This window comes from Crotalus tigris, unplaced genomic scaffold, assembly GCF_016545835.1.
Source record: "Crotalus tigris isolate CLP2741 ecotype Arizona unplaced genomic scaffold, ASM1654583v1 scf7180000024337.5909745, whole genome shotgun sequence".
NCBI classification, from domain to species: domain Eukaryota; kingdom Metazoa; phylum Chordata; class Lepidosauria; order Squamata; family Viperidae; genus Crotalus; species Crotalus tigris.
In genome coordinates this window covers 384,478-408,143 of record NW_024100507.1, presented here as the reverse complement: position 1 = coordinate 408,143, position 23,666 = coordinate 384,478, and the positions used below count along the sequence as shown (strand labels likewise).

Below are 23,666 nucleotides of genomic sequence, written 5' to 3'. Positions count from 1 at the left end.
ATTTAAGGCCTGATAGGTGGCATTATGAAGCCCTCAAGCCCTGTGTATCATTAAATAACCTTGATAATGAATTCGGTTTCTGAATATTTCATGCATGCTAGTTTTCTCCCAACAGTTATTTCCCCCATGTCTCTTTTTAACTGCGTGCCAACCCATAGCAGCCAAGAGCCTTAAACACAAATCAATTTACTTTTATGAATCTACAGGATGTTCATTTATGCATCCCAGGGGTTTACACATAGTTGCATCACCAAGAGGTAAAGAGGTAGTGGCAACATAATGTAGAAGAGACATGCCAGGAGTTCTGTCTGATTATTAAGTTTATATTCACAGGGGATTCTGGAACCAACAGAGTGAAACTGCTACTATTTAGCACACCTAAGTCCAGTAAATGTACTGAATTATATTGTAGCTTCGATTGAAGAGGATGGTATCATCGGTAGTGTCATCCTATATAATCACAACCCAGTAATGTTGCATTTATTATTTATTTATTTATTTATCCAGTTATACGGCTGCCCAACTCAAATTCCATGACTCCAGATGATTAAACCACAACTTGTCTCAAGGAAGTATTGATTACTGCATGGATCCACCCACATATATCCTTCCCGGAGCCTTAACCAACCAAGGAGGGCTAGTTGAGGGCCAGTTTGGTGTAGCACTTAAGGTGCCAGGCTAGAAAACAGGAGACCATGAATTCAACTCCCACTTTAGCCACAAAAGCCAGCTAAGTGATCTTGGGCCAGTCACTGTCTCAACCTAACTCACCTCACAGTGTTATTGTTGGGGGGGGGGGGGGATAGGAAGAGAAAGATGTGTTGGATATGTTTGTCACTTTGAGTTATTTGTAAAAATAATAAGGAGGCGATATAAAAAATATATAAATGGATGTAAGACACAAGTGGCCATATATAGCTCCAGAGTTGAAAACCCTGTGTACTTCCTTAGGATTAACAGGATCAAATTCCTTCCATTTAACACCACAAGATCATGCCTCAGTCAACTCCATAAGATTTGGCCAATGAGACTCTAACTCAGAAAGAATTGTTGCTTCTACTATATTGCCAAATAAATCTAGATTTTATTTTTTTTGGGGGGGACTATACATGGAAAAATTCAAGTCCTGAAAAAGAACATCCTATCAAAATTTAAAAGTAGACAACCTCATATGTTTAAGATAGAGTATAGTCAGGTATAATATAAATGTATTTTTCAATAAACATATATCACAGATACACATACTCTGCTATATGTGTCTGGCCTGAATGCTTAAATGCCTCATTAAATTAGTCATTCATGGATATACAGCGCTCAAGGGCAGCATTAAATACTTACAAGGAACAGTAAAGGCTCTTCTACTGTCCCAGGATTTTCATACTCAACACTGAAACCAGCTGTCTAAGTGATTTATGACATTTAAATATTTCAGCATTGCTGTCTTACATAACTTCCTCATGGTTACTATACCAACCGTTGAATACCTTCTATCTTGTCAGCAAGACCAGTCCTTCATCATCATCTCTAACACTTTTCTGAGTGGAAGTCAATTTGTTGTTTATTTAATAGGTAATAGGTGTCACTCAGTTCATAAGAATTTCCAGAGCTAGGTAATATGGACCTTGGGAGCTCAAAAGATTATCTCAACAATAAGATGTCTACATGGAGGTGGAATCTATTATCTTCTGGCACACCTGACTGCACTGTTCTCATACAGGATACAATATATACAGTATATACCTGCAGGTGAATTCTGCATTTGTCTTCGTGGGTATTTATCCAGTAAACCTATCATTAATTTATACGTCTAATACAATAGAAGATTCCCTCCATAAATCAGACAGAAAAGATTTTGTAATCCACACAGAAACAATGGGGGAGGGTACCCAATACAAAAAAAAAAATCCAAAATAAAAAAAGTCTCATTTTACAGAATTCAGTACTGTTTAGCATCTCACTTCATCTCAGTCATCCTTGGTGGCAGAGCACCATTGACAACATTCTAAGCTATCTTGAAATAGGGGATCATTCACTATAAATGCCTCCTTTCATTTGGAAAACTTAACCCAGAGAAAATGTCATATTCCACCTAGGTAGAAACCTCTGACCCCCTAAAAAAAGTCCTCCTGATGTGGCAACTAGATAGCTGAGGCAACACCTGGAGTTTCTATTTGGCTTGCATTTTGGGTGACAAGTTGCCATTTTTTAGGCTTTTAGTTATTATACTATATTATTTAATATACATTCTTAAGCAAGCTACTCACCCAACCACAGAGGGAAATGCTAGCTAACCTCAAAAGTGTTAACTCCACAAATCTCAACACCAGCTAGAACCTGCTGATACGGAGTGTATAGTAAGAGCATGTTCTGATAAAGCCCAAGTTAGTCAAAGATTATTTAAATGTAAACTGCTAAATCATGTATGTTAAACTACATGATAACTAGCTATTGAATATGCAAATGGTGTATTAATAACAATAACGGTAACAGTAACAATAACAATAATAATAATAGAGTTGGGAGGGACCTTGGAGGTCATCAAGTCCAACCCCCTCTTCAGGCAGGAAACCCTATACCATTTCAGACAAATGTTATCCAGTCTCTTCTTAAAAACTTCTAGTGTTGGAGCATTCACAACTTTGGAGGCAGGTTGCTTCTCCTTAGTTCTAGGTGTGTGTATGTATGTATGTATGTATGTATGTATGTATGTATGTATGTATGTATGTATGTTGTTTCCAAAACAAACATCTCCTTTTGCATTTCCTATCAGTTGAAACTTACATTATTCTGCCTTTTATAGGCCCAAAGAATATTTTCAAATTCTGAAATATATTCCCGCCAATGGCCTTTTATGCTCCAGCAACAAGCAAGATTACCTGCCAACCTTTCATAAGAACAAAATAGGAATATGTAATCTTGCACCAGTAGTTCTACAGTGCATACCAGAATCCATCATAAGGTGAAAACTTTATATATTTATATTTTTACTGGCCTGATTGGATGCTACTTCACAAGCATCCTTGTAAAGAAATATCAGGCAGTCTAAATTCAAGAATTTAATATGTTTGTTCAATTCATCCTTGCCGTTTCTCAGTTTGTTTGGTTTTTTTTAGTCTATCCTGAGCATTATATTTTAGATTTTGAGTTTGAGCCAGGGATCCAGCCAATCCATTATTTTTTTTCATTATTGGTCTTATAGTATAATGCTTTTCCAGATTTTGTGACACATGATAGATTTCTGCGCCTCCATAGAGATACAGTGCTAGATACCTACAGATGGATTTCCTCATATCCCCCACTGATGAAAAGAATGCATGAAAAACTCCACAGCCAGAGATGGGGAAGGCATGGGGAATGGCCTTGAAGGACAAGAGGAAGAGCCACTACCAAGGCAAAGGTAGTCAACCAAGAAACTGACTCAAGTAAATGTCTCAGACAAGCCCCTCCTCAGTTCACACAAAAATGAAGAGATGGAAAAACCTTAGGGTGCCCAAGAACTGCAAAATGGCGGAGTAGAATTTTGTAGGCGATTGACTTATAAACTGATATTTTAGTTCTTTCATGTATTATTTTCATGCGTAAAGGAGAATTTTGTAGCTCAGGGTTGATGTGAGGCTCCTTGATGCTCTCTGAGCTTAGTTGTTTTCTTGCAGATATTTCATTACCCAAACTAGGTAACATCATCAGTATTATTAAGGAATGGGTTTTTCTCTAAATTTCTATTCTAGTGGCTTCCTTGTCAGTGTTGATGGGAGTGGTCTTGGTGGTTCTTTGGTTTGACTGTTTACTGTTAAGGTTGACTAGTCCAGGGGTAGGCAACCTTGGCTCTTTTATGACTCGTAGACTTCAACTCCCAGAATTCCTGAGCCAATCATAAAAGAGCCAAGGTTGCCTACCCCTGGACTAGGTATTATTTATTTCTTGATTGCTGGTCTGGTGTTAATCATGGTGTCAATCTATGCTCATCTGGATGTTGATTGCTGGTGGGAAGATGTTTTGATCTTTTTGATCCTATTTTGGCTTGTTGGTTGTCTCTTTTGCATAGTATGTCAAAATTGTTTGTCTATGTATCGATTGATGTCCAATTTGTTAGACTGCCATGAAAAGTCTACAGCAACAGCTACTACATAAAGCAAACAGGCAGAAGACTAGCAGAACATCTCTATGAATACCAACTAGCAGTCAGAAGACATGATGAAAACTCCTTAATTTCACAACACATGGACAGACTTAACCGTAGTTTCAATTTGAAAACAGTGACCATCCTAGACCAAGTCAAGTCCAAAAATTCTAGAGAATTCCTGGAAGCCTGACAAATTCCCTTGGGAATAATTAAATACTGTTTCATTCACATGCAAGAACATAAGGATTGGGTTGTGTTTGCTCATTTGCATTTCCATGTTGTGACAAATATTTGCAGACCACTATGGGCTATTAGAATTCCAAGAGTGCTCAAAGAAAGTAGACATAAACATACTGCAACTTTTAGAAATACTAGAAACTTAATAAACTTATGATTAGTATTTTGTCTTTGCCCTCCTTGACAGTCATGATACATTGCATTTATGCATATGTTCATCCCTACAGGCCAGAACACAACATGTCTCCAAAGAAAGAAAGCATACCAGTCCCAATTTGTATCTTTTTCATATATTAAAATGCAAGACAGGGAAAAAAAGCAATCTTTTTTCTCTGGCAGAAAGAAAAGTAAACAATCCATAGTAGGGAAAATGTTCCCCCAAGAATTTTCATAATACTTATTGACAAATAAAACTCTGATACGAATACTAACATGCTAAATATGCTAGGGCAGAAGATGGGTTTTGATTTACTTGTTTAATTTTTGGAAAATAAATGCTCTTCAATTCCTGGAAACCCAAGAAAGTTGATTGAACTGTCTTCTGAATTCTCACAATTTCCATCATTCTTTGTGATGGGATAAACACTCCCTTAAATCAACTTAAACTGCCTTTTAAAAGAGATTCCTCATTTTAAAAAAATCCAAGGATTCTTATGTGAAAATAAAATACTGAAGCAATTATTTAAAAAGATGGTTTCTAGCTTTAGAGTTACCACTACTATGTAGAATTGGTTCTTGTAATCAATATTCACCTTAGCAAACAAACAAGCCAATACATTTGTATCTGTATGATGTCCAGCAATTATGGAAAGGAAAATATTGCAGAATATTAGAATTCTATGTGAAAGTTTTATATAAAGTGGAAATACAGAACTATACAACAGAATCTAACTTGTATTATCTAACTTGTACTATCTTTTGTGATACAAAATATTGTGTACTAATTTGTACTATTTTTGTGATATAAAGACAATCCATTTCTATGAACATTCCACAAACACTGGGTTTTCATAAGTGTTTACTGAACTCCTAAAACTCTGAATATTTAAGCTCAGGTTTGGAAGAAATATTATAGAATTGATTCAAGAATTCCATTATGGGCTATTCCATGGCATGCAATAGAAGGAATAAGGAGAGGAGTTAAGATGAATAGTATTTCTTATACACAATTACTTAAGTGGGATGGTAAAAATTGGCAATTAAAATCTATGGATGAACTAGTACAAGAAAATATTATTTATTCATGGTTTCAGTATAGACAATTATTGGAAAGGTGGAAGATAGATTATAATGTGGCTTGCTTAAAGAGGATGAGAATTTGTTAAAACAAATTAGAGATCAAAGCCGAACCCATATTAAAAGAATTTATGGTGTGTTAGTGGAATTGGATTCAGAAGCAGAATTAGTTAAAGATTGTATGGTTAAATGGGCTCAAAATTTTGATGAACCGATTTCATTAGATATATGGGAGACTATTTGGGTGAGGAATGTTAAATTTACACAAGCCCAAAATTTACGGGAAAATTTCTATAAAATGTTTTATAGATGGCACCTTGATCCACAAAAAATGTCTCGTATGTACTCAAACTTGCAGCCTAAATGTTGGAGATGTGGTTGTTTGGATGCCACTTATTATCATATCTGGTGGTCATGTAAAAGCATAAAAGCTTTTTGGATTAAGATATGGTGGAATATACAAAGAATCTTCAAAAGAAGGATAAAATTTACTCCACAATTGTTTTTGTTGGGCATTGTCTCTGATTGTGAGAACAAAGAAATTATTTTAATGTTAAACTTAATTACAGTGGCAAGGTTGTTAATAGGACAGTATTGGAAGAAGGAATTTTTGCCTACTTTGCAGGAATGGTTTTTTAAAGTTTCTTATTTATCTGAAATGGCAAAAATTTCGGCTTTTTTGAAAGATCAATCGCAAGAGAAGTATCTCTTGGTGTGGAAAAGATGGATAAATTTTATACAATATAGGTATGATATCAGAAAATATTATTTAGCTTTTGAATAATTTATATTTAAAGTTTAAGATATTATTTAGAAGTGTAGAATAGTTTAGTTTTTTTTCTTTTTTTCCCCTTTTATTATTTTTTTTATTTTCTTTATTTTCTTCTTTTTCTCTTTCTGTTTTTTTAATATATAATGGAGTTAATATATTTAATAATTTGTTCATTGAATGTAATCATATTTGTTTGTGATTTATTTGAGTTTATAAGCTTTTTCTTCTAAGTTCTAGTTAACTCTGTATCTAGCTCTGGGAAGAATGGGTGAGGGTTTTGGAGAGGGTTGGGAGGGATTGGGAAAGGGATTTTTATTGTAAAATTGTAAAAATTATAATAATAATAAAAAAGTGTTTACTGAACAATTTTAGATTTTTTTTAAAAACTTTCATTTTTTCTGCACTTTTAAATGTATATTCTTCAAATTTGTAAATCAAGTTTTCCATCAACACTAAATACCTGTAGGGCCTTAATAGGCATTTTTAAAACCATTTCAATGTATTTTTCTGTGTTTACAGGAAGACTCCAAAGAATAATTTCTATTCTTATTTTTGTGTCCCTGGCTTTTTTAATCTAATGGAGTGGTCCCACTGAGGTCCCAAACCAGACCTACAAAATGATAATGTATCCCAGCTTTCAACAGCTTGAATTCCAGGAAAGAATCTAAGAACATCCATTCTTGCCTCCACCTTTATGTCAATTGGGCTATTATGCCCTTCCCAGCTTGCCAAAGAGCTACGGGCAGGGAAAATCAATGGACTGGGCATGAAAGCACTAGGGCCAGTGAACCCAAGCATGTTCTTACTGATTAGGATTAGAATTAGGATAATTCTCCCTAATAGTTATTAACTATTTCAGCAACAGGGAAACTATTATCTTGATAAGAATTACTAAGGAAGAGGGCTTCTACCTGTGCTTAACAATGAATAGTTAGCATACTTTACTATTCCACCAGCTGATAAGTAACTTTCAACCAGGCCAAGTGAAGGAAGTCATAGAGGAAACAGACAAGGAACTCACTGAAACCATAGAGAGCCTACATGAATATCAAAGAATCAGGATTCGTCATTCCAAATAGGATAGCCATCTTCCAAAGCAAAGAGCATTGTAAACAGTTAATATGACATGCAAATATTAGGATCTAAGGTAGAAATTTAGAAGATGAAAAATACCAAAGAAAGAAGCTATCCATTTTCTTAATTTTTTTTCACATCATGAAGGATGTGTATATGCACATACACAGACATATGCACACTATTATCATATTAACTTGATGGTATATGACAGGATGCTTGCCTGAATGTAAAGCTGTTCTACCTATCCGGATGGACAGTTCATTTTCATACTCCTGATGATCCGTGGCCTGCTGTTCATATTTCTCTTTAATCACTTTTGAATCGTAACTTAAAGCCAGTGATGTTTGAGGAGATACATTGATATCCTGAAAGACAGAAAACAAATCAAAATGCATATTTTATTTTGTTTCTTTTTGTAATGCAATACAGCCCAATTTTAGGCGACATTCTTCCAGAATTAATCTGGCATATGTGTCTATATCCAAGCAGAGTGAACCTTAATATATTTTTTATATCCAATGTTTCAACTAGCTTTGCTGTTGCCAAAATTATATATTACTTTCTTCAAGAAACTATGGGCATACAGGGAGCCGGTGCTGTCAGAGAAATATGCTTTGTAACATCAGTGCCAAAAGACATGTGAACATAATATCTTTACACAATAGACAGTAGTCTGAATATGACATTTATCTAACAGCTGAGGCTTCATTGAATTCACAACATATAACATTGGTTATATTCATTTATACTTCACTACCTAATTTTTAAAAAATACTTGCCACTTTATATTGATTCTTCCTGGAACATCCTAGTAGGATATGGGATTTGAATGCCCTGGAGCCAAATTGAGTAGCATGTTGGGTTGAAATCATATGGAAAGTTATTTACAAAGAAAGGATTCTGAGGCATTTTGGTCTCCTGAGCAGATAATGCCCCTGAAAAATCCCGAAGGAGTTCAAAAATCACAAATGCATGGGCATCTGCAATCAGTGAAACCATCAACTTTGTAAAAACCCACTAATGATTTCCCCAATGGTAAGACAGCCTCTATATTTCTGATGTCAGTGGTCTAGTCAGCTTAATGACCATGTACTTGAATGATAAAAGATCGTCTTTTATACAAAAGAACTTAAGTTCTATAAAAAGTAAGTCTTTACCTATTCATATTCCAGAGCTGAAGACTACCAGACTATCAGAGCGTATCAATCAGTCATTATGATATCTGTAACTTATTTATTCACTCTCTGGCTCTAGCTTCCATTTTACCATTTGATTTTTTTAATAGAAGTGGCTTGAATAATCACAATACTATGATAAATGTTTCATGTCATAATTATAAATGATTAGTAAAGGACAAGTAGATATGAAATATAATATCCAATGAACCTTAACATCATATATGTGTAATTGGAAACATCTGTCTGCAGTTCTATTATGGAAAAATGAATGGCATCTGACCTGGAACATATTCATTTTTTTCATCCCCTTCTTAGCTAATTTTAACAATTTTTGCAATATCTAAATCATGCAAAACCATTCACTGGAAAAGTTCTAAATACATTGTTAAGTAATGCTATTTTGGCCCCATAAAATAGATGTTCTGGAACAAAACCTAGCAAAAAGATCAGTACAATATAAGGAAGATATAGGAGGAGTTACTTTTTGGAACAGGACTTCTTTGGGGGGGTTCTTTTCATTTCATTCACTCGTTCATTTACTCATTCGTTCATTCCTAGATAATGAATTAACTTGACTATAACAGATTTCTTTCTGTGTGCTCTACTTCTGCTCATATTCCATGTGTTCTAGGCATTCACATGACTTCATATGTTATTCTGAAATTTCTTTTAAAGAAATGTATGTATTTCATATGCAAGCTTACAGGTACATTCACCTGTACTCTTGAGAAGTTTGAAAGTATAAAGAAATATTTTTCTTCTGTTTGAGTGATATTTATTTCCAAACCAATAAGGAATTGCTTATAAACTGATGGAATAGAAATGTGTGTTCATTACACCATTATTCAGTGGCTTGTCACTAATTTACAATAATATGAGCTTGGGAGAGCTCAAGGGACTATGAAAAATGGATCTGTGGCTGCAACTCTCTGTGTACATGAGTAAATAATTTTTTTTCCAGGTCTGTTTTCCATCAAAATACCATAGTTTGCCTTTGAATTTACTTGGTTTCAAAACCAGCTTGCAACATAGCATCGGAGGATGAGAGTAATTCCTACAATGTGAGAAAACGAACTTAAAAGACCCCTCAGATATGTGGAACTAGTTACATGTCTTTTGCATCCTAGCTGATCTTAACAAAGTCTTTCCAAGAGTCCAAAAGAATACACCGCCATTTACTCCTAAGATCAGTAATTTCCAAGTTGAAAATGCACTGCTAATATTGCTCCCTGATGAATTTGTCTATTGCAGCTGCAGCAAAAAGAGAGTTATGAATGTTGAGTGTCAGATACTCATCTGGGGATCATTTACAACAAAAGCTCTGAATTAGCAAACCTCTATTTCCCCATGAAAGACAGAGATGAGAGGAAAATAACTAAAAGGAAAAGTGGGTTCAGTTTACACAACAAAACTTCCAAATATACAACTGCAGTTTGTTCTACAATATTCAAAACTCACGAGCATTACTTGGTAAATTTATTTTTCAAGTGCGTAAATATATAGCATTAATGAAAGCAGAGCTAATGCAGATAGTCCTCGACTTACAACGGTTCATTTTGTGGCTTTGAAATTACAACGGCACTGAAAAGTGACTTATGACATTTTTCACACTTATGATCATTGCAACATCCCCATGGGAGAAGCTTGACAACTGGTTCATATTTATGACGGTTGCAGTGTGACGGGGTCCATGTCATCATCTTTTGCCACCTTCTGACAAGCAAAGTCAACGGGGAAGCCAAGTTCACTTAACAACCTTGTTACTAATTTTAACAACTGCAGTGATTCACTTAACAAATGTGGCAAGAAAAGTCTTAAAATGGGGCAAAACTCAACAAATTTCTCACTAAGCAACATAAATTCTGGGCTCAGTTGTGATCGTAAGTTGAGGACTACCTGTATTGACCAAATGTCTGAGAAATAGTAGCTGACCACAACTGAGCAAGTGAGTGCTTCTCTGTGTCTGTAAAATTAAATATATGGTAGTTACTGAAAGCTTTACAGTGCTACTTAAAGTGTTGCCTCTTCCTGTCACATACCACTTTTTATTAATAATAAATAGCTCCAAAATAGAGCCATAAAATGAATCTTCAGCTCTTCAGCAATGAAGAAGCAAAATTACAGGCATATTTTCCAACACGAATTTTTAAAATGCTAAATCTTTGGGGGTTCATTCTCTTCTGTTATAAATATGATGGAACTATTGAAGAAGAAAGTTCTCCGCCATTAAAACTGGGCTGTAAAAATGATGAAAATAAAATCTCAGAAGTTAGGGGATGAAAATCACTCAGACCAAGGTAGAATGTTCTAATCTGCAACCTAATGAATAACAACTAACTACAGCTGCATTTCCATCATGTTTCAGGCCTGGTCTGAATTAGATACTGCCCTGTCCACCTTGGGATCTGAAATTCCTGATTCTTCTGGATCTTACAATGATTCCCAGTATACATGGTATCCTCATAAAGAATTTTTCTGAGTGGATATAAGGAGTATTGAAAAGCAGCATCTCTCTCATCCATATGATTCATTCAAGGGTTTCAGATATTGTACAAACTCTTGGTAGTTATGCCTCAGAGTCTCCATCAGCCCTATAGGATAGACCAAGAAACAGATGCCACATAGACTAAAACTACTTTTACTGATAGAAGTATGGACAATCGTAGGAAGACAGGCGATAGTAACAGATTACTCTCTCCCCTTCTGTGGGTTTAAGCAATATTTATCTACTCATTGCCTTCGTAACAAATCTCCCCTCTCTTTGCCAAGGTCATCCTGTTTACTCTCTACAGTCTCACAAAGTTTCCTATCTGCAGATCTAGACAGAGGTTTCATTGACATGCTCTATTTCTTCTTTAAAGCAAATTTAAAGTATCCTAGGTGGTAGGTGTCAGGGCCCAATGCTGGACTAGAAAAACTAATTATCTAATCAACTGTGACTCAATCCTAGAATGTCAGAGAGGTACTTAATAGTGATGAAACAGAAATTGAAGAGATACAACCTTTTTCTAAAATGTTGAAGCCACAGAGATAGCGAGATGAAAAGAAAGTCCTAATCAATCCCACACACATAAAGAAAGAGTGAAATTCAAATACAGGATGCACCAAAAGTCAAGTCCCATAAGCCAACAGATGATCTAAAGGAGACCATCACATCATAATTTGCAACCATCAGAGACAACGTTACTATACTTAGGAATGTTCAATGGGCTTGCATCAAGCAAATAAGGAAAAGTTTAGAAAAAAATGGCAATCAATTTAAACATGTAATGCAATTTATTTAATAAATTTCCTATAGGGTTTGACTTTTGATACACCATACATACCGTAAATGCCGGCGTACAAGGCAACCCAGCGTATAAGACGACCCCCGTCTTTGGTGCCGATTTTAGCGCTCCCGGAAGTCGCATTATACGCCGGCATATACGGTATATAATAAAGCTAAGAATCATACAATAAAATCACAGCCTCCAACATTATACACACATACACACACGCACACACACACACACACACACACCCCTTCCAACATACTATATGGGGACATTTATCAATATTCTGACCATCTGCTATGTAGGAAAAAAAAACTTAAGTGTAAAAAATAACAGCATGCAAGTGTTTTTGCATTTCCCAGACTGCTTAACCATTTAATATCAATTTATGTATTTCTTGATTACATATTATTTGTTATTGCCTTCTGATGTTTCTGTTGCTTCTGAAAATTGCATACCAAAAAGAATGTAAATACCATAAATAATAAATATATGCTAAGTAGATGAAAACATATAATTTGTTTTGATCTTCCAGTTCAATTTCAAATATTTTCCTTGTTATTGCACTGTGGCCTTTTAATTACTGATTTTGCACAACCTTCTCATCATTTACACACATCTACAGTTTCATAGATGTTCTGTGAATCTAACCACAGAAGCAATCACTATTGGATTCATAGTTGAAGGCAGTAGACAAGCCCTCTTAAGATTGTTTTCCCATGTTTTCCACAAACAAGCAATATTCCTCTGCAGGCTTCCAGAATGAAAATTCTTACCTTGTCTTCAGGTGAAGATGAATGAAAAGTAATTTATTCTCCATTCCTCTAAAATAGTCAGGCTTTCTAAAATGCTCCCCTCTCTCCCCACCCCCCAATTAATGTCAGTATCCCAAATGCAATGGAAAAATAAAACATAACAGTTTTCCTATCACTTCGGTCAGCTTTCCATTTCCAACTCACAAGTATAAAAGCAATTCAAATGAGACAGGGACTGTCTTAATGCTTAGAAGTAAGAAGCATCATGAAGCATGTTTCCTAATTATGAATCAGCTACACTATGATCTATACCATTTTATGTCTTTTTAATAAAATGAAGAGGCAGTCCATGGAATTTAGAAAAGACTCAGCTGCTGTCTATCCTCATAAAAAAAAGGGAAGATAGAAAATTATATGCCTCAGAAATTGCTTACTAGAATTGAACAGCAATCAAGTGAGAAGAAAGAATAAGAGACTTCTAAATTATTGCAAGTTACCTGTACTCTGAAGAGAGACCTACAGAGTTGTCAAAACCACTTAATTTTCAGATGATATTAGCTCCAGCTTCCCTTTCTATAATGGGAGTTATTACAGTAAGATATAAACAGCATGAAGTTAGTGCAAATGATCATGCCATTGCTCCCACCCCACACGTACATTTTTATTCCTTACATCTGCTATTCTTTTCCATTTACTTTCTGTCCTTTTCAATATATTTCAATATTTTTCTCTGTCTTTGCTCATACCTATTAAATAGAGGAACTGTGACCAGATGTATGTGGCAAATCTACTTTTTCTTCCAAATGCCTGTGAAATGAGGTGACAGGAAGGAAGAATAACATTTAAAGAATTTTAATTTAAAGAAACTAGCACTGCAATTCCAGAGAAACTGTCTTGTTTTAGAAAAGTGAAAGTTCTGCAATAGGTTTGACTACCAGCAACTTTCTCAACCTATTTGGTGATCTCAATAGTTATTGAGTATTAGGCGGAAACTAATCCATTTCCTTCTCTATGGATCTCTCTATGATCATCCAGTTTTCATATATGTGAGAAATCCATACATTTTGATGTAGCTCAACAGTGTCCCCTAGAGTTTCTTTGGGATGATGATGAAAACTTAACAAGTTAAATCCTATTATTGCACAATTCACATCCAAAAAGTTAGCTCTTTTGAATCATGGTTTGTCCATTTGGAATTATCCCTTTTTAAATTTCCTAAGTATGGCAGGATAAACACTAAGTCACTTTCTGATCTGCTACTAAGATTCTGCCATCAAAACTGGGGAAATTATTGATCAAAAACAACAGACTCCATTAAGGATGCTTATAGATCAGGGGTGTCAAACTGGCGGCCCATGGGCCGGATACATCATGGGCAAGCCACATTCACCTGGGCTCTGCAAAAGAAAAAAATGTCACAATATGTCATGATACATCACGTGATGCGATCGAGTTTGACATCCATGCTATATGGAGAGTTCCTAAGCACTAAAAATCAGAGAATTTTTATAAAATGCTATATCACTGATATTTGTCACCAGAGAAATTATCTAGAATGTATAAAGGTACTTTGCTGGAAATGTGAACAACATAAAGGAACACTTTGTCATGTTTGGTGGACCTCTTTAAAAAAATTGAATAAAAATATATACATTAATTCAGAAGATTTTAAAGACTCTGGTACAATTGAAATCAGAGATTTTTCTTTTGGAGCTAATGTGCAGACAGCTAGAAAAGAAGTCATGGAGCTTTGTTTTTATATATGGTAACTGTAGTGATATTATTAGATGCTTAAAAGTAGAAAGGTTCAACACTGCCTACAATGAAAGAATGATTAAGATGATATTTGCTAAATTAACTTCTTTGATTAGAGAAAACATAATATCTACATGAATGCCTCATAGAAATACATTGCATGCTACAGAAAAAATGTACTTATGGCTTGTGGTTTTGTTGATTACAAAAAAAATGGACAATAGAAAAAGTGAGTTTTTTTATAATCACAGAATAAGAGACTGTAATCATACTTGTATTTGCTGCAAAGGAAACCAGAAGCTTCTTCTTTCTTTATCTTTCTATCCTTTCTTTCTGTACTTTTGTTCCTTTTTCTTTCTCTCTTCGTTGTTTGGGTTAGTTTTTAATGGTCTTTATAAAACATCCTTCCGCCTATATCAGTACCTCGCATTCTGAATGGCTACCATGACTGATAGTCACAAATGAAGGTAAATATATGTGTCCTAGGATAATGTTGTATGATCCAATCTGGACTGGCCACCAGGACCAGAGGTTAAGTCTTCTGAGCTTTCAGACTCATGCTGGAGCCCATCATCATGGAACTTCTCACAGAGAAAAATGATGGGCTCCAGTACAAGTCTGAAAGCTCGGAAGACTAAATCTATGGTCCTGGTGACCAACCCAGATTGGATTCTATGACTGATAGCATTGAAAGCCACAGAAAGACAATGGAGAGCTAAGATAGAAGCAACTATCCCCATCCCATGTCTGTCAGAAGTCATCCAGAAGCCTGACCAATGCCATCTCAGTGCTCTACCCTGGCCTGAAACCCACCTGCCACAGATCCAGATACACTGCTTCCCCTAGAACCCTTTGGAGCTACAGACCTACAACCTTCTCAAGAACCTTTCCTAAAAAGGGAATGTTGGAAACTAGTTGAAAACTGTGCAGTACAGCTGGGTCCAATGATGAAAGCTCTTAATGTGAGGAACAATGTAATAAACTACAGAAATATGACACTAGATGAAAACAGTCAATAAAAGTGATTTTGTCTGTTTCACACACCTTTTTTCCTTTCTCATTAGCTACAGGGCATAAGTTAAACTATTTCCATTGTCAAAAGGGATGTATCCCAGGCTTTATGGATAATAAAAAGCCATTATTGATCTCTGCTGATTTATCTCTGGAGCAGAAATCCTGCAGTTCTTCTAGTTATAGCCTTCTTTTTTCAGCCATGACAAATCCAAATGACACCCTAAAGAGAAAAACCTCTGACAAAAAACAAGAGATAACTGGAATAATTTAACCAAAATGTCCACAACGTATTAGTACAAAATCTGATTTTAAGAAATATATCATGGCATCAAACTGTGCTGCATTTTTAAACATGAAAAAGAGATATTTTTCTTCTTAGAACAAGTTGATGACAATGGATTCACCCAAGCGATTTGGAAACTCTATTTTATTATATATGGAGGGGAAAAAGAAAACAAAATGTCAATCCTGTTAATAAGAACAGAGGGATGCAGTTGTAATAAGCCACAATGGGTGAAAAATTGAAGCATCACAAAATCTTCAGCATCAATTATGAAAACACAGCATTAAGAAACCGCAGCTCTCTCATTTAGACTTTTGGTAAAATTTCCAAGGTTATCTATTTTTTCATTGATTTACTTCTCTGTTTTAAAGAGCAAGTTTTATTATACCAAGTTGTTTGTGTATATTCTTTAAGGGATTAAGTATACATATCAGAGATATGTATAATGTACCTATAAAGCAGTGGTTCTCAACCTTTCTAATGCCGCGACCCTATAATACAGTTCCCCATGTTGTGGTGACCCCCAACCACTTATACATCACCGGGTGCCAGGGGCGTGGCCAAAGAAAAGGGGAAAAAAATGGCGGACAGCCTTGTTTTGCGACCCCCGTGAAATGGTTGTTCACCCCAAATGGGGTCCCGACCCACAGGTTGAGAACCACTGCTATAAAGAGTCGGCCAACAATGCAACTTTGTAGAATGGCAGAGGACCTTTTGCAGGAATCACCATCCTCACAATGCAAGATCCTGAACTTTATTAGAAGGGAATGTGCAGAAGATTGTATGAAGGCACTGATGGCCTTTGTCACAAGAGCTTGGAGAATACACAAAAAGTGATCCAACGAACGAAACAAACAGCCCCTTCTTAGGAATTTTAATATCTTTCATTAGCAAAAGAATACCATTTACAATGCCTTGGTAAGGCCACACTTGGAATACTGCATCCAGTTTTGGTCACCACGATGTAAAAAAGATGTTGAGACTCTAGAAAGAGTACAGAGAAGAGCAACAAAGATGATTAGGGGACTGGAGGCTAAAACATATAAGGAACGGTTGCTGGAATTGGGTATGTCTAGTTTAACAAAGAGAAGGATGAGGGGGGACATGATAGTAGTGTTCCAATATCTCAGGGGCTGCCAGAAAGAAGAGGGAGTCAAGCTATTTACCAAGGTGCCTGAAGGCAGGACAAGGAGCAACGAGTGGAAACTAATCAAGGAGAGAAGCAACCTAGAACTAAGGAGAAACTTCCTGACAGTTAGAACAACTAACCAGTGGAACAACCTGCCTCCAGAAGCGGTGAATGCGCCAACACTGGAAGTTTTTAAGAAGAAACTAGACAGCCATTTGTCCGAAATGGTATAGGCTTTCCTGCCTGACCAGGGGGTTGGACTAGATGACCTCCAAGGTCCCTTCCAACTTTATCATTATTATTATTAAGGCAAGTTCTTACTCTGGTTTTCAGATATGTAAACTAATACATCTCCACTACAGCAATTCCTTTCTCCCACACTCTCACCTTTCTGATAAACAGCAGCAAGATAATTGAACTGAGGTTCTTTCTTGACTCTACTATGAATGAGATATTGTAAACAATATTCTAATTCAGAGGAACAGGGAAAAACAATGATAGCCCTGCTTTAAAAGGAAAGATAGTCTAATATTCCTCAATCTAACCTACTGCCTATCCATTGAATCTACTATCGGTGCTTCAGTGCTGCTTTTAGTATGCTTTCAAGAAGTCGCTTGCAATTTCCAAATTTTAAATTACAGCTTGCAGAATAACCGTAAGGTAACATTAGTGCTAATGGAGAAGCATGGATATAAATCAGTGGCTCATATTTTTTAGCCTACAAATGTGAGCTTTAGGCAAATCTGGAGAGCTGGCATCCCTTCCAATTGCTTCTGAAACATAATGCTTTTATCAACGATCATAAGCAGAACAGGCTTATGAAACATCATTGTCCATTTTTTTCTCCATTAAAAGAAAATAGGACAAATTACCTTCCAATATTGGTGATGAGCTACTTCTATTTCTAAAGGCATTACAGTGGAATCTCCACTCCCAAAAATAAGAATAAACTTTCAACTGAAAGCCAACAATTTCAGGCACTACCCTAATAGTCCTGTTTATCATATTCCCTGCTTTTTTAAGAAAAAGAAGAAGAGATTGGAGCATATAGCTGTAGTCAAAAGTTGTAGGCTAAGAAGAGATCTGTCTTGGCTTAAATAGTGCAGGGTCAGGGTTAAAAAAGAAGGTGGGAGATAGTACTTCATCAGTTTTTTAAAGTTTTATGGCTCTGGGCTTTGGGCAAGAACATCCAAAGTACTTTCTTTTTCCTTTTAATTTTTTTTTTTAAAGCTAGGCTGGTAGAAGAGATTTTTATTTATTTATCATTCATTTTACTTAACTTGCTATACTCCCAGCTACTAAAATCTCTTGGTTTACAACAAAAGCAAATTAAAATCAAACATTAAAATGATTAAGATTGCAAGTAAAAACGTTCAAAATAAGTAAAACTAATCATGAATATTAATAATTGAAAGCCTTCATGAATTTCAAAAAACTGGGTCAGCAAGGGAAACTGCTAAACCCTATAAGGCAGCCAGAGGAGCCTGTAAGCAAACTTCTTCAGCATGTCAGTATGTATGGAACTCCATGCTGAAAGAGGTATAAAGCCTTAGAAATCATAATTGGACTGACAAAGGCACATGGCATTGCCAATAAGGCATATCAAAGCATCCTATTTCTCCTTTCCAGCACAACAAAAATCAGCCCTTCACTGCAGCTTCTTATGGTTAAAGAAGAGAGGAACAAGAGGACAATCTTCCACTCTTCATAGGATCAAGGTTGTCATGGGACTCACAGCTCCCTCCTCAAAAGAATATGAATAACAATTTTTAACAGCTACTAAACTAGATAGAGCAATTATTTCCATGGCCCCTAGTATGTTTATGAAGCATTCTGAGAGCTTATTAGGTCACAAGCTTTTACAGGTTGTCCTCAGTTTGACTAGAATTGAGCCCCAAATTTTTGTTGCTAAGTGAAACATTTGTTAAGTGAATTTTGCCCTATTTTATGACCTCTTGTGCCACAGTTCTTAAGTGAATCACTGTAGTTGTTAAGTTAATAATATGGTTGTTAAGTGAATCTGGCTTCACCCTTTGACCTTGCTTGTAAGGTCACAAAAGGTGATCACATGACCCGGTTGGCAATTTTTTTTACAAATGCAGCTACTCCTCATCTGCATATTAAAAAAAGTATATTGAAATCTCATTCAAATTTGCCAAGATCACAGGGACTTCAGAATGTCATGTGATTTCAACATTATTTTAGGCAAGACAGATCTTCCTCATGCCAGCTTTTTCTACATCTTGATAAGTTTACATGATTGAGATGTGGTAGGAATCTGAGTGTTTCAGCCTGGTACTTTAATTCCATAATTGGGGAATGGCTGCTTTACCAGGGGTTCTCAACCTTGGCAACTTTAAGACTTGTGGACTTCAACTCCCAGAATTAGAATTCCTCAGCCAGCAAAGTCTTAAAGTTGCCAAGGTTGAGAACCCCTGCTTTAGACAGACACTTACAAGGAAATGAGACTTATTACTCATAGGTATGAGGTAGCGTACTTTTCAAACTAATTTCTCAGAGCAATGGAGTTGTTCCTTTTAATTAGCTCAATAATTTTCTTCTTCCCACAACATTCTCTCCAGCATTTATAACTGATTTCAACTAAACCAAAGAGTATTTTTAAAGGCCCTGATTAACACTCTGCTGCTTAAAAAAATCATTCTAATTTTTGCTTAAAAGAAATTCTTTCTTCACAGCTCCAAGATGATTGTTACTAAGGTGAAGAATGGAACTCTAAGTACATAGGAAGGCCAAGGAAGATCTCCAGAAAAAAAACAACAACAACGAAGAAGTGAGTAGCAGAAATAAGATTAGGAGCTTAAGGCTACCACATAAGACTATCCCTCAAAGTAATAAAAGTACTCATAAAGCAAGGCTAAAATGACTGTGTCTATCAACTACCTCCCTGTATTAAAGAGAAACAGTGATACATTTTCTATGTGCGTGTTTTTTTCCTTTTGTTTGGCAATACATGTATTTTTATCTTTGTTATTTTTTCTATTTTTCTGTCATTTTAAAAACAATAAAAAAATAAATAAAACAAAAACAGTGAGTTGAAAAAGAGAGCAACTTGGGCGATTTTTTTTCACCTGATGAAAAAGGAGAATGAGAAGAAACAATGATCATATAGCTCAAAGCAGACACACATATATACACTCACACCTGATCTACCTCTCTGTTTTTCAAATCTATTTTTCCTTGTAGATTGTGTTTTTCCTCACATATAGAGATGTGGAAGGCTATATTGTTGTTGTTGTTGAAGTCGTGTCCAACCCATTGCGACCCCCTGGACAATGTTCCTCCAGGCCTTCCTGTCCTCTACCATCTTCTGGAGTCCATTTAAGCTCACACCTACTGCTTCAGTGACTCCATCCAGCCACCTCATTCTCTGTCGTCCCCTTCTTCTATTGCCCTCAATCTTTCCCAGCATTAGGCCCTTCTCCAGTGAGTCCTTCCTTCTCATTAGGTGGCCAAAGTATTTGAGTTTCAACTTCAGGATCTATATAGGAGGATTTAAAGTGGCCGTTTGCCAAAAGAATAAGTGCCAACTTGATATGAAAAACTCACATGATCGATCTTGCTATCGTAGTTAAACTATTCACATCTAATCTATGTAATATTACAACTCTCATTGTCATGACCTTTACTTGATGCATCACAGGACAACAATTTTTGAACCAAGGTACCTCAAATGGGCTATGAGTCCAAAATCTGGGACCCACAACTCTCAAGGGACTACGGGAAAGTTGTGCCTGCTTCAGTACTGCTGGCTGCTGCTACGCTGCTCGTGTAGTGATGCGAACTTCATTTTCAACATTCCATGACAAATTCCCAGCCAGTCTTGCAGCCCCTTGCTCCCTCCGTCACCCAGCAGCAAGGAATTAATTCATCATGTGGCTCTTAAAAAGGAACAACTTTAAAGGGTATGAAGAAAGGCCTGGATTTTTTATTTTTTTGCTTTATGTACCCTTTCTCTGGCACACAAATATGCACATGTATCTGTATCCCATCTTTGTTCAGGAACTAAGGCACATACCTAGTGCTCCATCCTTCTATATTTCTTCATCACACTGTGAAACGGGTTGAGCTGAAAGTCACCAAATAAGCTGCTACTGCTGTAGATCTCTGGATCTCTCTGTGTCAGTTAAATATATTAGCCAGTATATGTTAGTCCTGACACATCCTGTTTCATTTTTCAACTGCTTCTGACTCTAAAACTGCATGTAGACTGGCCCCTCCTTCATCACCACCAGACTGGCCACCAAACATCAGGTAGGGCGGTCCTACCCTAGCCCTCAGCAAGCCATTCAATCCTATTTTTAAACTGACTTTGGAGAGTTTCCTACAACTTAGTGGAGAATGCAGCAGGGATTTTAAACTGTACTGAGGTGAGAAAGTCAACATACAAATAGGGGTACAAAAAATTAAATTAAATTAAATTAAATTATCATCAGCATAATTATCCCATGTGGAAAGAGAGGGAGACAATATGACACAAGAGATGATATCAAACGTCTCAGGATGTGATGAGGAGAAAAGAGGAATTGGGGAAGGAAAGTGTTGCATGTCTGCAGAATCACAAAGACAGACAGAGAAGAGAAGACAAGAAAAGATAGAGGAGGAAAGGAAAGATTTAACTTGAGAATATGTGGCAATCACTAATTACTACAGGAATCCCTCAATATGACAATGTCCACCTTCAACAAGACCTCAGCAGAGAAAGAGTGAGTCAAAATACATGATTTGCACAATGTAATATTTTTCCTGAAGTTGGTACCATGGCTAAAAATTGCCCTCACTCTCATGTGCTCCTATTCTATAGAGAAACTGCTGATTTCTGCTATATAAAGGCAAATATCAGGATAGACTATTTGCAACTTCTATCTAATGATCTCAATTTATATAGCAATGATGAACCTATTGCAAATTAGTTCAGGAAGAAACAACAGCCTCTTACAAATGACATCCTTTGGTGCCAAAAAAATCCTTCCAACAAAGAATGGATAGAATATGTCTGCAATTATTCAAGGGTAAATCCATCATTACAATGGACACTTAATGCCAGACCTCAAACAGCAAACCAAATTTGTTCAAATTTATGTCATGGATCTTCCAGACAGCATAGAATTGAGATTGAGTATAGTCCACAATAATGAAAATCAATGTGAAATTGTTGAACTGGAGAAAATACAACAACAACCAAAACCTGGATATTGTTCCTTTGCAAAAGAACAAATTTAAAAAATACCAAAGCTTCTATTGTCATTGATCCTGACTGGAGACCAACAATTGAATCTGAGAGATGATTTAATATATAAATTGACTCCGGAGTGGCCATCATTATACCAAACAACAATGAAACTGAACCAACATCATGGCACATTATGTTGAAAGAATAAGGAGGTGGTTTGTAAATAATTTCAAAGTCCCATTGCTCCAAAGGCACCTTTCAACACATGTTTTTCTTTCCTCTTAGAGACAATGGCTGGCATCATCAGCTCCAAATGATGAACAAGAAACTAATGGCGGTGCTTGTTACTATGCGTATCGAATAATGCACCATGAGAATGAGTTTAATAACCTTCTAAGAGGACGTCTATTCCAACAAAACATTTTTGACATGGCTGCTAAGATTGAGGACAAGCAGCTGAGTTATGTCCAACTGAATCAAGTGACCTTCAGATCAACAATGTACAGAAACTTGATTGATGTATTGAATGATGATGATGATGATGATTTTAGAAACATTGGAAAGTGCATCATTCTCTCTTCAACATTTGTTGGTAGACCAAGATATATGATGGAACAATGTCAAGATGCTATGATATATATACGGAAGTATGTCAATGCGTCATTTTTTATTACAATGACATGCAATCCAATCCAAACTGGACAGAAATATGACAGCATTTTTTTTTTTTTTTGAATCGGCAGCCAAATGATCAGCAAGATTTAATCACAGGAGTACTCAACTTGAAGATAAAGTTGTTCATGAAGTACTTCATTGGAACATATAATCTCTTTGTAGGTGTATTGCTTATGTGTTCAACATGGAATATCAAAAGCAGATTCTGCCTTATTTGCACTGTCTGCTGTAGCTTGATGAAGCAGACAAGATCACAAGGTTATGATATATTTGTGCAAGCCAAAATTCTAGCTTGTAATGGCAGTCACATGACTGCAGGTCACCATAACAGAGTGCAAACTAGTTGCCAAGCGTCCAGATAGCAATTACAACCTGACAGCAGGAGGTCTCTTGGAAAGATGGAACTCTTAAGACAGTGCAGTCTCAACTTGGAACAGACACTGACACAGAGGACTACTGCTATGCACATAGACCTATCACTCTCTCTTTTTAAAAAAAAATCTCTTAAACAAAGATGCCAGTGATGTTCCACTAACGCTTGGTTCTCACGTCATGGATACATCCTGCATCTTTTTTTTTAATTAAAAGTTTTATAAATTTATTACAATATAAACCCCCCACCCCTTCCCCCCCTCCCCCCACGTCCCAGAGCTGATTACAGGGTAAAACAAAAGAATAAACAAATATAATCCAACTAACATAAACCAACTATACTATCAATCAAAACCATAAGACACTTTAACTTCTTATCAATACAAATATTAACAAATTAAGTCAAAAATAATAATATAATTAAAGCTATTAATAATTATCTAAAATCTACTCAAAAGCAAGATAATACTTTTCAATTTCATATTTCTTCTGAATATAATCAATCCATCTTCTCCAAACCATAATATATCTTTCTTGTGAATGGCCCTTCAAATAGGCAGAGATCTTCGCCATATCTGCTAAATTAGACAGTTTAAG

General features: G+C 36.0%; 1 protein-coding gene across 7 annotated transcripts in view; it reads right to left on the bottom strand.

The window, feature by feature from the left end:
* Window positions 1-23,666, bottom strand: part of SLC39A11 (solute carrier family 39 member 11) — a 343,895-nt gene that overhangs the window by 232,515 nt on the left and 87,714 nt on the right. For 5 of the 7 annotated variants that reach the window (XM_039325477.1, XM_039325475.1, XM_039325470.1 and 2 more), the window contains exon 5: window positions 7,666-7,810. In XM_039325477.1, the coding sequence (XP_039181411.1) occupies window positions 7,666-7,810 (145 nt within the window). The remainder of the gene's footprint in view (window positions 1-7,665; window positions 7,811-23,666) is intronic. The other 2 variants (XM_039325471.1, XM_039325473.1) reach the window with 1 other exon arrangement.